This window comes from Myotis myotis, unplaced genomic scaffold (assembly GCF_014108235.1).
Source record: "Myotis myotis isolate mMyoMyo1 unplaced genomic scaffold, mMyoMyo1.p scaffold_m19_p_3, whole genome shotgun sequence".
NCBI lineage: Eukaryota > Metazoa > Chordata > Mammalia > Chiroptera > Vespertilionidae > Myotis > Myotis myotis.
In genome coordinates this window covers 57,627,511-57,642,867 of record NW_023416335.1, presented here as the reverse complement: position 1 = coordinate 57,642,867, position 15,357 = coordinate 57,627,511, and the positions used below count along the sequence as shown (strand labels likewise).

At 39.8% G+C, this 15,357-nt stretch overlaps 1 protein-coding gene across 14 annotated transcripts in view; it reads left to right on the top strand.

The window, feature by feature from the left end:
- LMO7 (LIM domain 7) overlaps positions 1-15,357 on the top strand; it is a 211,847-nt gene that overhangs the window by 76,776 nt on the left and 119,714 nt on the right. For all 14 annotated transcript variants that reach the window (XM_036300672.1, XM_036300670.1, XM_036300667.1 and 11 more), the window contains exon 3: positions 13,750-13,819. In XM_036300672.1, the coding sequence (XP_036156565.1) occupies positions 13,750-13,819 (70 nt within the window). The remainder of the gene's footprint in view (positions 1-13,749; positions 13,820-15,357) is intronic.

The window sequence follows — 15,357 nt, the reverse complement described above, 5'->3', positions numbered from 1 at the left end:
CATTACTTTTGGACATTTGAGCAAGTAACTTAACATCCGAGCCTTATTTTCTCACCTGTAAAGTGGAGGTCAGGATATCTAATCTGCCTACTTTACAGGGTTGCAAAGTTCCGTAAGATATATGGAACTTTATAGGTTTTTGTAAACTATCAAACTGTGTAGAAATACATAGGTTGGTGGACATGTAGATAACAATCTGATTTTATCAGCTCTGTTGATGGGTGTTTGAACTTCTGTAGAGCAATATTATTGTTAAGCCATATCAAGTTTTTGCTATTCAACCATCTGTGACCTATAGAAATGTCACTTTCATGTGGTTCCAGCTGATATGTTGTAGGATAGGCACATGAAGAAGGGCCACAGGAAGGTTTCAGGGATGCATCTGAACCTCTTCTGATGTCACATTCTGAATTGTTGCTAAATAGTGTTAAACTAATTTTAGTAGGTGATATGGTCAGCCCAATTGGTCACAGATTGGAAATTACTTTGTTTGGATTTGAAAACTATATGATTTAAACTAGAGCCCTAGTGCACGAAAATTGTGCACAGGGAGTGTGTGTCCCTCAGCCCAGCCTGCACCCTCTCCAATCTGGGACCCCTCTCACAATCCAGGACTGCTGGCTCCCAACCGCTTGCCTGCCTGCCTGACTGCCTGCCTAATTGCCCCTAACCACTTCTGCCTGCCAGCCTAATAACCCCCTAACCCAGGGGTGGGCAAACTTTTTGACTCCAGGGCCACAGTGGGTTCTTAAACTGGACCGTAGGGCCGGAACAAAAGCATGGATGGAGTGTTTGTGTGAACTAATATAAATTCAAAGTAAACATCATTACATAAAAGGGTACGGTCTTTTTTTTTTTTAGTTTTATTCATTTCAAACAGGCCGGATCCGACCCGTGGGCCGTAGTTTGCCCATGGCTGCCCTAACCACTCCCCTGTCAGCCTAATTGACGCCTAACTGCTCCCATGAAAGCCTGATTGCCCCTAACTGCCCTCCCCTGCCAGCCTTGTCATCCCTAACTGCCCTCCCCTGCCGGCCTGGTCACCCCCAACTGCCCTCCCCTGCTGGCCTGGTCACCCCCACTGCCCTCTTCTGTTGGCCTGGTTCCCCCCAACTACCCTCCCCTGCAGGCCTTGTCCCTCCCAACTGCCCTCCCCTGCCGGCCTGGTCACCCCTAACTGCCCTCCCCTGCAGGCCTGATCGCCCACAACTGCCCTCCTCAGCTGGCCTTCTTGTGGTGGCTATTTTGTGTCCACATGGGGGTGGCCATCTTTGACCACATGGGGTGGCCATCTTGTGTGTTGGAGTGATGGTCAATTTGCATATTAACTCTTTATTATATGGGATGCGTTCTATTGTGTTCAGAACATGAAAGGACAAAAATGATTGTTAGAAAGTCGCCTGTGATCTGAAAACTACTTTGCTATGAGTATAGACTAGTGATTTTCAACCTTTTTCATTTCAGGGCACATACATACTAATGACTAAAATTCTGCAGCACAACAAAAAAATACTTTTGCTGACCTGACCAAAAAATAAGTATAATTTTGATTCATTCACACTGTATGGCTATTGTGTTGGTTTTTGTCATTTTCTCATTTGACAATCTAAGGGAAAAGAGGTCAGTGCCCCTGACTAAAAAGTCAGGTATTGTATGTGTTTTTTTTTTTTTTTTAAATATATTTTATTGATTTTTTACAGAGAGGAAGGGAGAGAGATAGAGAGCTAGAAACATCGATGAGAGAGAAACATCGATCAGCTGCCTCCTGCACATCTCCCACTGGGGATGTGCTCACAACCCAGGTACATGCCCTTGACCGGAATCGAACCCGGGACCCTTCAGTCTGCAGGCTGACGCTCTATCCACTGAGCCAAACCGGTTTCGGCGTATTGTATGTTTTAAAAATTATTGTGGCACACCGATATTGAAAATCACTGGTATAGACTATTTAGTGGTTCACAGCTAAATAACTTTGATGTCAATTGTAAGCCCCACAGACAGGATAGGAATTAGGCAGGTTTATGTAGGAAGTGTGCTTATGAGTTATGGAATTGTTTTCAGACGTATGACAGCATATAGTCCAAATAGGTGATGTTTTCAAAGAAGTCACTTTGTGGTTATATACTTCCAGTGATGAACTATTATTCAAAATATTTTTTAGAGAGTTCCCCCCATTTGGGGCATTGCTTCCATAACTAGGTCATTAAGCATACTTGATAGTGATGCTGTTTTTTTTTATTTTTTTTATTTAAAATGCAATTTAGGCACCAGCCTGGGGTCTGAGTGACTTGAGGTAATTTCTGAAAACTATATCCAACCTATTTCTAGTGAGAATATTCAGAGTTGATGGAAAACTATTTTGACCACAAGCAGTACTTTTAGAATAAATATATAAGTTCTACTTTAATGATCACAGCAAACATTCTAACATTCTGATGAATGTTTAGAGACATAATGGCTTTTGACCTGGAGAGCATTATGTTAAGTGAAAGACAAGTACCATGTGATTTCACTCAGATGTGGAATCTAAGGAACAAAATGAACTAACAAGCAACACAGAGACTCAGATATAGAGCAGGCTGACAGCTGGGGGTGGGGTGTTTGGAGGGCTGAGGTTTGTGGTGGAGGGAATGAGCAAAAAAAAAAAAGAAAAGAGCAACAACTCATAGACACAGACAACAGTGTGGTGATTGCTGGGGTAGGGTGAGTGGGAAAATGTGGAGGAGGGTTTAGGCGCGATAAATGGTCATGGAAGGAGACTTGACTTGGGGTGGTGAACACACAATACAGTATATAGATAATGTGTTGTGGAATTATGCACCTGTAAACTGTACAATTTTGTTAACCAATACCACCCCAATAAATTAAATAAAAATGAAAAAAAGTCACTTTAATTCACAACTTCCAAAAGCTCATTCTTAGATTGTCTCCTAATTGAAATAACACCAGTTTGAGGTATGGTGCATTACCATGTAAGCCTAATCAATCTGTTTAGTACCTAGTATTCTTCAAATGAATGTTTTTCAAAAGGCGCCTAAGTAAACATTCAGCTGCGATAATCAGCAATTGTAGTTTCTGTGGGACACTGCATGATATTTGTATTAAAATAATCTTTCTCTTAATTGTGAGTCACATGTATAGCCATTGGTTAATGGAGATAATATTAATCTAAAAGGTGTAGTGTTGGGAAAAAAGTCCAGGTGACTATTCTGTATAAATCCAAAACTGAAGAAAACTTACCTGGTTGGCCTGTTAGCAGGCATTCCTCTGTTTGATCACAGCTATACCTGAGTTATAATGCCTACAAGGAAAGCAAAATCAGTTGTTCAGAAGCCAGATATTAAAAGCCCAGACTTTTAAATAAATGGTAAATCTTGTAAGCTGTATGTCTTTGAGGGCTTTTTATTAGAGCTCTTTCTGGCATTGAATTTCCTGGGAATAGTTGCTTCCATATGGCTCTCCAGCATAAATATTGACCCTGATCCATATGACAGCCATTGAAATTTAAGTAATAAAAACTATTTTTTCTTAAAGTAATATAAACTTTGATGTTTTCCATATTATTTGATAACCTAACAGTACATAAACAAAGATACAAGTGTTCAATTTCATATAGATAATTAAAAAATTTAAACTTTTTTTTTCATGGCAGTATTTTATGGTTATCATCTGTATGCTTTCTTTTTCAGCTTCATGGTCAATATCCCCACCCCACCCCCGCCCCCATAATTTTATATCTATATGTAGCAAGAACATCATTCAAAAAAGAGTAGTATAAAAGTTGAAGGTGAGCTTGGAAAACATTAATTTTAAAAATTACTTCTGCTAAGGCAATCGCACTGTACAGGCTCATTGCTAATTTTGTAGAAGTCTTTTATATTGTGGCCTCAAACTTGAAGGTAGAAAGCTTATGTATGTTTTATGAACCTGCATGTACCGTCTACAGGGCTTTCTCACCCTAAACGTAAGTTACCAAAAGGAGAACTTAAAAGATTTCAGTGGTGGGGCCTCTGAGAAATAGATGAGAATGATGGTGTATTAAAAATAAGAGATAGAAATGGATGTACTCAGTTTATGTGATATAAATAAATTATATTAAAGTTGATCAGCGGAAAGTTATTGAAGTAGGTTTTTGATGTAATGAAGGCTCTCATGTGGACATGTGGATAACACTGTGTTGGCCGTAAAATGATGAAAGTATGGGGATTCTGTTCAGTGCAATGAGAAAGAAATTAAATAAGGGGAATGAATACTGTAAAAAGGAGAAATATGCTGTATCACATAAATTAAAAGTAGAGTAATTGCCTTATATGAAACTTAGTCTCTAGAATTCTGATTAGTAACACTAACCAGAATATTAGCTGGATAAAAGTAATAATATATAGCAGAAAATCATTAAAAAAGTACTATATCAATTTGATAAAGTTTATCAAGTGATAAAGTTTAGAACATTGTTTACTTTAGAGAAACATGTTGGGCTTTTATTTGTATATGTAGGAAAAATGGTTAGTTCCAAGATTTAAGAAATAGGATAATAAACTACATTTCTGTATAAGGTAATAGATATAAAAATTAATTTATAGTTTCAATCTAATATCTATATAAAATGTCAAATTTTCTTAGAAAAAGAATTAACATTTATGTAGAATAATAGACAAATGAGAATAAGAAAAATTCTAAAAATACAATTTTGTAGAATGACTCTAATATTAGAACATATGATAAAGTACAACAAAACACAGTATTTAATAATTATGAGTTGCTTTATAAATGTACATATGAATGTGAGAGCAAGGTCCAGAAATACATTATATTACATAAGAGTTTGTGATAAAAGATATGAGAAAATGGAGAAGAGATAAAACATTCAGTTCATTGTATTGGGATAAATAATTGGGTAAGAATTAATTTTAAAACTCATCATATATCAGAATATAGTCTAAATTAAATTAATGAGCTGAAAAATATAATCGAAGAGTTAAAAATGTTTGGAGGCAGTTTAAAAATCTTTTAGAAGGAATAGGAAAAATAGATTTGAATATATATATATATACACACATATATACACATATATACATATATACACATATATACACACACACACATATATGTATATATGTATATATATACACACACACATACACACACATACACACACATATATACACATATATATACACATACATATATATATATATATATATATATATATATATACACACACACACACTGGCAAATAACATTCTGAAGAAAATATTTTAAACAAAAATGACTTAAAGATCATCCAGAGTTCAAATAAATTGATAAGATACACATTTCAAAATTTCAGTAGACAAGTGAGCAAAGGATAAGACCAAATAATTCACAAATAAAATACTACTAGAAATAAACAGTAAATTCTTCACTTTTATTATTAAGAACTAGAGGCCTGATGCATGAAATTTGTGCAAAGGCCTTGGCCCCCGCCTGCTGCCACCTTGGCCGGGGGGCCTCTGCTACAGACCCCGTCTGCTGCGGCTTTGTCTGGAAAAAGGACGTCTGGTCTAATTATCATATTATGCTTTTATTATTATAGACTAGAGGCCTGATACACGAAATTTGTGCAAGAGTAGGCCTTCCTTCCCCTGCTGCTGGCACTGGCTTCCCTCAGGCTGCCAGCAGGCACCCGAGACCCGGGGTTCCCTTGCAGTCCCGGCTTCACCCAGAAGGTTGTCTGGAAAAACATCTGGTCTAATTAGCATATTATGCTTTTATTATTATAGATTATGCTAGAACCAGATACTATTTACTTTTATTTATTTTATTTTTTAACCACAGTTTGCATTCAGTACCATTCAGTATCAGTTTCAGATGTATAGCAAAGTGGCCAGAAAACCATGCATTCTAATCCTCCCTCTGCCCCAAGTACCACCTGGCCTCGTACCCCATTATCTCAGCATTATTGCCTATATTCTCCATACTGCTATCTGTATCTCTGTGGCTATTCTGCATCTACCAATTCGTACTGCTTAATCCCTTTGCCTTCTTCATACAGCTCCCTGACCCCACTCCCCTCTGACAGCTGTCAGTCTGTTCTCTGCAGATACTATTTTTTAATTGAAACTAGTAAATAATTTAAAATCTGTTATAAAATATTGGTTATATCGAGGCAACATATTCTGTAATATTCTCAAAATGACCAATTGAATATAAGCTGGTACATTAATAAATAACTAATTTATTTATTACTATAAACCTATATTTATTTATTATAAAAATGACAAGACTTCCCAATAATTGTTCTTTTGGGAATCTAAGAAAAGACTAAAAATGGGCAAAAGATATGTATAAAGCATTTCATATATTAAAAACAACCTAAATATCTAAAATGTGATAGGTAAAATTGGTGAAAATGTTTACATCCCTTAAGAGTGGTGGTTATAAAAGCTGCAGCACCATGGAAGGTCGTGCAGTAAATAGGTGGCTGACAGGTAGAGGGAAACAGTGTTGCTGCTACTGAAAGTGTGAAGTGCCGCTGCTATATCATGCCAGGAGGTGGGTGGGGGAATGCTGCCCCAGGGTGCAAAAGCAAGTTGATTAATATTGCCACATCCCTTTCCTAAGAATTATCAAGAACTGAACACTGATGATTTTATCTCTAGAAATAAAATATAAGAAATGGTAAATGTAGTCAGTAATATTGTGATAAGTTTGCACCGTGACAGATCATTACTAGAATTACTGGGGTAATCACATTTAAGGTCTAAAAATGTCAAATCACTGAATTGTACACCCGAAACTAATATAATTAATACAATATCGTATGCCAACTATCCTATCTAATAAAAGAGAAACATGGTAATTAGCATACGACCACTACCCTTCCCATTGGCTAATCAGGGTGATATGCAAATTAACTGCCAGCCAAGATGGCGGCCGGCAGCCAGGCAGCTTAAACTGAACATGAGGCTTGCTTGCTTCAGTGACGGAGGACTGCAACGTTCCCCGCCTGCCTTGCCGGCCTCTGAGCCTGCAGTTTAAGAAACATTGTAACAAATATAGAAGCTAAACAAAACCCCAGAAACCAGCTTTCAGCGAGCTGGGATCTCAGAGCTGGAGTTGATACAGAGTTTCGATTATAGAACCTAAACAAACCAGATACCTGCTTTCAGTAGCTGAGGCCTCAGAGCTGGAGCCAGGCTAAAGCTGGCCCAGAATAAAAAAAGAAAAAGAAAAAAAGGAGCAGTTGGGAGCTTCAGTCCCAGACTGAAAACAGTCCTCAGCCCCTCACCCAGACTGGCCAGGCACCCCAGTGGGGACCCCCACCCTGATCCAGGACACCCTTCACGGCAAACCAGCCAGCCCCCACTCATGCACCAGGCTTCTATTCTATATAGTAAAAGGGTAATATGCTTCCCAGCACCGGGATCAGCGGAGCCGCGAGGCCTCCTGGCACGGGGATCAGCGTGACAGGGGGGAGTGCCCAAACCCCCTGATCGCCCTGCAGCTCTGTGTGTGACAGGGGGTGGGGCCCCAAACTCCCTATCGGCCCTGCTCTGTTCCTGACAGGGGAAGGTGCCCCAACCTCCTGATCAGCCCTGCTCTGTGCCTGATAGGGGGGAGCTCCCCAATCCCCTGATCGCCCTGCGGCTCTGTGTGTGACAGGGTGCAGCGCCCCAACCCCCCCACCCCACGGGCCCTGCTTTGTGTGTGACGGGGTAGAGCCATAACCTCCCCATCGGCCCTGCCCTGAGTGTGAAAGTGGTGGCGCCCCAACCCCTGATCGGCCCTGCTCTGTGTGTGACAGGGGGCGGTGCCCCAACTCCCCTATCGGCCCTACTCTGTGAGGGACAGGGGGGAGCTCCTCAACCCCCTGATGGGCCCTGCTGTGTGCGTGACAGGGGGGAGCTCCCCAACCCCCTGATGGGCCCTGCTGTGTGCGTGACAGGGGGGAGCTCCCCAACCCCCTGATGGGCCCTGCTGTGTGCGTGACAGGGGGGAGCTCCCCAACCCCCTGATGGGCCCTGCTCTGTGCGTGACAGGGGTCAGCGCCCCAACCCCCTGATTGGCCCTGCTCTGTGGGTGACAGGGGGTGGCGCCCCAACTCCCCAATCGGCCCTGCTCTGAGCCCGACCAGGGGCTGCACCTAGGGTTTGGGCCTGCCCTCCCACCCGGGAGCAGGCCTAAGCCAGCAGGTCGTTATCTCCCAAGGGGTCCCAGACTGCGAGAGGGCACAGGCTGAGCTGAGGGACCTCCCCTCCCCCCGAGTGCACAAATTTTTGTGCACCGGGCCTCTAGTACTTAAATAAAAATAAAGAAAGAAATGGTGAGGAGCATGGATAAAGATATACATACAAACATACATCAAAGCATTTTTGCCCGGCTGGTGTGGCTCAGTGGTTAAGTGTTGACCTATGAAGCAGGAGGTCATGGTTCAATTCCTGGTCGGGGCATATGCCCAGGTTGCAGGCTCGATCCCCAGCATGGGACGTGCAGGAGGCAGCCAATCAATAATTCTTTCTCATCATTGATGTTTCAATCTCTCTCTCTCTCTCCTTCCCTCCCTCTCTGAAATAATAAAAAATATATGTATTTAAAAAAAAGCACATTTTGACAGTGGCAAAAATTGGAGAGAACCTAAGTCTAACTATAAGGGAATGACATATCACTCTCGTTTCCATGAAGGGATGGAGAGGAATTTAGCGATGTGATGTTACTTAACAGTAAAAAGCAGAATCAGGACAGGAACCTGAGCCCCTCTGCTAGATGCCCTTTATTATTGTTATGTATTGGGAAATTTCTGGCTATTCAGCAAGATCCATTAGTACTTTAACTATTGAGGTTGCTCGAAATAGGAAACCTGCTGTCAGATGCCTAAAGTTTTGCTGGATTCACTGCAGGATGGATGCTTCAGGCATAACAGTGAGGCAAGATAAGGAAGTCCAGTCATAATAAAGTGATGATTATAAATTTTATTGGTACTGACTTGGTGCTGTTTCGCCCGTTTCCCCATTTTAGCATGCAGTAACTATGTATTTGTGTGGTAAGTAATCCAGCAGTATCCAGAATTACTACCACAAGAATTCTACAAATTGAAATTACATTAATTTTACTACTTGTCTTAAAAATTATCATAAATATGTATACCAAATGCTTTTACACTTTGAAATTTAAAATTAATCTGCTTGTTACTTTATCCATGGGAACGTCATCACTAACTACTGTTATTCTTTTATTATTACTTCCCATCACCACTCATCTCCCATTCATCTTCCATCTCTACCCACAATGATGTTGTTATTATTATTTTTTATTGATTCCAGGTAAAAGGAGGAAGGAAGGGAGAGAGGGAAGAAAAGAGAGAGGGGGAGAGAGAAAGAAACATCGAGGGGGATCTGTGCCCTTGACTGGGAATCAAACCCGTGACCCTTTGGTCTGAGGACCAACGCTCTAACCAGGGCCTGCTACCTTTCGGTGCATGGGATGATGCTTCCGCCAACTGAGTCACACCAGCCAGGGCCTCCCCCAACAATATTATTTAAAAAATATTACAGCTTAAGAATTTAGAAGGAAGTAATTAATTTAAAATCTTAGTAAGGAATTTATTTAAGATAATCAGTCCAACAGTTATAGAACATTTTAATGTACATTCTGATTCATCCACAGAAGGGACTATATGCAGGTCACGAAAATTTATGCTATAGATGTATATTATTTCTGTGGACAATATAATAAAGTAAAAAGCAGCTTACATGATAAAAAAAGATAACCAATCCAGTTAATATATCTGATAAAGAGTTTACTCTCTTGATCAACATTTGACAATTAGGAGAGAACACTGAAGTTCCTCTGTCTGCCAACAGAAAAATGAGAGGTGTCCTTGTTGGGAGAAGCAAAAAAATCATTCCTAGCATTTGAATGAAACCAGTGGTAAGGTTTTTTAGTAAAGTTGTTTCTATAAAGAAGATAGAGGTTTTGAATTATTAACAGAAAAAATTCTGCATTAAAAGTTAGTGGACTTTAGCTAGTATTTTTAAAGCACCTGCTAAATGCCAGGCAGCTTGCTGGGTGCTAGGAGGTGCTGTTTGCGTTGGGAGGACAGGCCTGTGTGTGCGTAGCACTGTCACCGTCTGGCTGCTCTGTGGCTGACCACTGTTTAGAATCTTTTGGAAGCATTCAAAGTCTTGTTGAGCAAAGTTGGCATCTAGAAGAAAACTGGACAAATGAGAAAATGTCAAATAATGGGTAAAACAAGTATTGTAAGGAAATGGGTAATCTCTTAGTTATATCTTTAAAAAGTTTAGTTACCAATAGGAAAAGTTTGACTACTGTGGGGGTATATATATGTAAAAAACATGGCTGACAGAAAGATATTAGTAATGTATGTGTGAATGACTAACCAAATAATTTATAGTTTAAAAGTTCACTCTCAGTGGATTGACGTGCTCTTTGATGTCAGTCTCTCTGGTGCATTTGGAAAATCTTTGGAAATAGGAAGTCAAAAGATGTCCCTACATTTTGCACTTCTGCTGAGGAGCTTCCCGATAAGAGGGGAAATGAGTTTGGGCATTTTAACTAATTTCCGGAGACTAACAGACCGAGCATCAAATTCTGATTAAAACCTATACCTGAGCTGGACATCACATTGAGCTTCATGGGCAGTTCTGAGTCTCTCTTCTGAGTTTCATTACAGGTCAATGTCACATTCACCGGCGACAAGGGTTTGGAACAGAGCCCCTTTCTCGCATCTGTTGTTGTGCAACTGAACTCCCTTGTAGGAGTGTTTTGGGGAAGAGAGGAAAAGGAAGTAGACTACAACTGGAACGATGAGCTGAAGGAGAGGTTTGCAGGCCGAATTGTGAGAGCGATCTACTGTGGGGGGTACCAAATGACTCAGCGTTTTCCGTTCTGGTTTTAATCTCACCAAATGAGCAGGCCTCTGAGAGCTATCAGAGCACAGCACCAGGTTCCTGCCATGGCCTGAGAGAAGGCTTGCCACGGTGGCTGTGTAATGTTACATGGGGTTAGAGGGATGGGATATGGGGGTGCAAGAGGAGGAAATGGTCCCTTGTGCTCAGAGGAATCTGGGAGGTTATCATGTTAGCTCATTCATCAATAGAGCCAGTCACCTGAAGTCAGTATTGCCTTTAGAAACATATATAATCGAAGAACACTTATTATACAAAGAAGTTTTATTTGCAAAAGAGAACAGTATTTCTCTTGCATGATACTTGTATTTTATTTGACATAAGACTATGCCCCATTCCTTTAGATATATTTAAATGTCACAGAAATTTAAATTTTCTGAAACCTATTTTTCTTCCTAGAAGGTCTTCCTTTAATTGTATATGAAAATAATTGTTTATGGATGGTCAGCATTTGCTCAAACTGCATTTTCTCCATATCCTAGTGCTTAGAACTGATGTCGTTTTAACAGTTGACAGATAAAACAGCCTTTTTCTCTAGTGATACACTTTTTAGAGGGTAGTTTGTGTGTTATCCAGAGTGTTGGTTTGTCCCCATGGTTATTTCTGAGTTTGTACCTGTACTAGGAGGCTCAGGAGTGGAGAGGGGCTCCAGTCCACTGTGCATTTGTTGTTTCTAAGTAATAGCTCTGGAACCTTCTGATGAGGGAGGAGTCAACTCATTACAGGGAGACAATATTTATCCGGCTGTTTTCTTTACCTCAATTCCTTACTTCCTCTGGCTGACTTAATTGAGAGTATTATCCATCCCAGAAACTGTCTTTTTAAAAAGTGCTCTTGATATTACCAACACTGTAATACAAAAATAATCAGTGAAGTAAACAGGTAAGTGGAATGATCTGGACAAAGTCCCCAGTGACTCAAATGGGTGGAGGCGGGATGTATGACACTCTTCCTCTAATAAGGACCATGAATGTTAGCCTTCCCTGACATTCTATCTCTGCGTTGCCCTGTCTCATATTGGTCTTCAACATTTAATGTCAATGGAAGGTTATATTTTAAGATCCAAGTTAACTGTTGGAAAGTCACTGCCAAGCTAGGGGTCAACTGCCACAGGTTTCTTGACTTATATTGTGCAGAATATGTTCCTGTTAAGTAAAGTTTCAGTTGTTACTTCTATGCATTGTAAGAATGCCACCTTTAATGGAATTTAGAAATACCTGGTTAATAAGGAACAGCTAGAATAGTTAATTTGGAACTCTCATTTCTTATAAGCCTGTTCAATTCCCACATGGCTTTTAGTGAATAAATAAGAAATTAGGAATCAAGGAGTTAACACTACTAGAAAATGCTTAAAGTCGAGGAGATGGTTTTATTAAATTTTCTAAAGATCTTTGTGTCAAGAAACTATGAAAACAGAAAAACATCTTTTGTTCACCAGACTAAGTCTTCATAATCCACCCTTTTGAATCCAGTTGAACGACATTCTGAAGGTCATTAAATTGAGACTTTTGTCTTTTTTATTTTTAGCACACTCAAGTGTGTATATAAATCTCTGGAATGTTGAACGAGTGACATTCCACAAGTGTCAGATTTTTTTTTTTCTTCTGTCGTTTATTGTGGAGAGGAGACCAGTGAATTAATAATGTTTGATTTTTTTTCTCCTTTCTTTGCTTTCCTAGTGGAGCTCAGTTAGAGAATAAATAATTTTTATTTATTTTTTGTGGGTGGAAAGTCATTGTTTCAAGTTACTGCTTTATGGCAGTAATTAATGATTAATTAAACACGCTAGAACTAATAGAAAAGCATTCTTTTAGTATTAAATTTCTCTGTGGCCTGGCACTGTACTAGTGAACCACAAAAAAATAGAATTCACAATAATCTAGATTTAGAACCAAAAATTGTACTCCAAGTTGTAGTCATCAAAGCTGTGTTCTATTTTGGTATTCTAGAGCGTGGAGACATATATCTTTATAGATTGTCATAGCAGTTTAAATTTGTTCAATGTTAGAGTTTGAGGTAACTTTCAGGTTATTTTGGGGAGTTCTGGCACAGTTAATTTAATTTTTCATTCAGTCATTTTGCTATGATAACAAAGCAATCAATCATGGACTTGAATGAGTTACTCATAAGAACTAGTTGGCTATGAGGATGAGTTCCCACTGCACCCTTTAAATATGACAGAATAGTATATAGCGTTGAAATTAACTTTTAAAATAGGGATCTGTTTACATTCAGACATTCAAATGTTTACATAAGTATATATATATATCGATATACATATCGATTATATATATATATATATATAGTATATTGAACTCTAAGAAAGAGCCTATGAACATTATTAATTACTTATTACTTCATTAATTTTGTTTTTTATTTTTCATATAAAAGGGTAAATAGGAATAAATAGTACTGTCAATCTTCATACAAATAAAATTAAAAAAGGGTTGGTTTGAGAAAAGAATCAATGAAAATGGTTCATAGAAAACAGTATTCTTAGGACCAAGTGAATTAAATTATATTGAAGCAATTCTTAAACTGGCAGTTTGCAACAATCAAATATTACCTTTCTTTAATAGATGGGGAGCTCACTATTTTAAGGACTTGGCCTTGGATGGAGAAGTATGTCTCTGGTCTAAGAGGACAACTCACCATTGTTGGTAGACTGTTCTGACTCTGGAATTGTTTTCTCAGCTGTTTGCGTTCTGTGGGGCTCTTAGCTCCGAATAACATATTGGGGATGGAATAGTGACATATATGATTTTTGAGAATGTTAAAAAGAACATTAAATTGATATTGGCACTCTTGTAATTGCTTATCTTGTTTCTTTATTCACTTTCAGTTTGATTAATAAGCTTAAACCTGGTGTCATAAAGAAGATCAATAGACTGTCCACGCCAATAGCAGGTTTGGTAAGTAATAAATTGTCTTCAAAACTAGATTTCTTTGTTTTTGAAATGACAGGTTCTCTTATCTGGAATTATTATAGAAATTAGGTTTGGGATTTTTTGCTCAAAAAAAGCATGTTTTGTGATGTCCTCCGCATACCTTTAGTACCTCTCTCTGTTTCCCTTCAGCTAGAAGATTTTATTTAATTTATTTTTTGTTTGTTTTGATTTTTGTGCCCTAAAACCTCATATATCCCCTTTCTTGGCTTATTTCTTCTACAAATTGCATTTGTTTGTGATCACATTCCTTTGAAGCTCAGCCTGCATACATTGTTTGCTAGTTGACCACAGTTTAGGGAAACTGTCCAATGTTTACCCTTTGTTCCGTTTCTGGTACTTCCTGCTTATGCATTACCCTCACCCAGCACAGGGGTCTTGGAATGTATTTATAAAATGCCCAAGACCTCCTGGCTCGTTTACTTTATGTAATAGTAAATCCTGTGTGATGTTGGACATGTCTTTTTTCCCCTCAGTAATATTATCCATAGCTATGGATGATTCTCTAGATTTTTAGCTTTAAATTTAGAATTTTGCATATGAAAAATACCCCACACTGTCATTATATAAATATTTTGGTGGGTCAAGACACTGAAGAGAGAAATCAAGATGGTGGCATAGGTAAACACCTGAAATTGCTGCCTCACACAACCACTTCAAAAATACAACTAAAAGACAAAACGGACATCATCTAGAACCACAGGAATTCTGGCTGAGTGGAAATTCTACAACTAGAAGTAAAGAGAAAAGCACACTGAGACTCAGAGGAGGTGTGGAAGTAAAGTGCAGCGGTACGGAGGCGCACGTGGAAAGGGCTGGCAACTGAGGACACAGTTGTCTTTTTCAATTGGGAGGGAGACACAAGCTCCCAATGGCCCTGACTCCAGTTCCGGGTGAGTCTCTGGGGACCCAGACTCATATGGGGAGAAACTGGACTGTCTGGCAGTGGGCAGAACTTGAGGGTGGCTTTCTCTCAGAGGTGCTTGCAGCAGTTACCTTGGCCACTGAGACCCGGGACCTCTTAGGGCAGGGCTGAGGATCAGCCATAGCTGTTTGCTCCGCCCTGTTGATTCCCTGAGACCCTGCCCCACCCAAGCTGTGCGCAGAGGCTTTTGCATATGAATGGGCTGGCCCTTTGCAATCTAAAATTACCTAACAAACTGCAGCTGGGTCAGAGAGACCCAGATCATCCAAAAGAAGGCCCAAGGCCCCACAGCAGCTTGCATTGCTTCACAGCTGGGCCTCATCTGGGCACCTCCAAACCCCAAACAAAGAAGAGGATTCTGCAGATCTCTCTGTAGCTCCTGCTGGGTAGCCCCAGGCAGAGGCTAAATTAGCACCTCCTTAGAGATCCAACAGCCAGTGTACCCAGTGGTCAGAGTGGACTATCCAGATTACAACTCCTCAGATCCATAAGGGACACACTCAGGGGGAAGACTCAGTGAGCACCAAAGCCCCACTGAAGCAAGTCTTGCCCCAGAAGGGTGTCTCTAGCACAGAAGTTC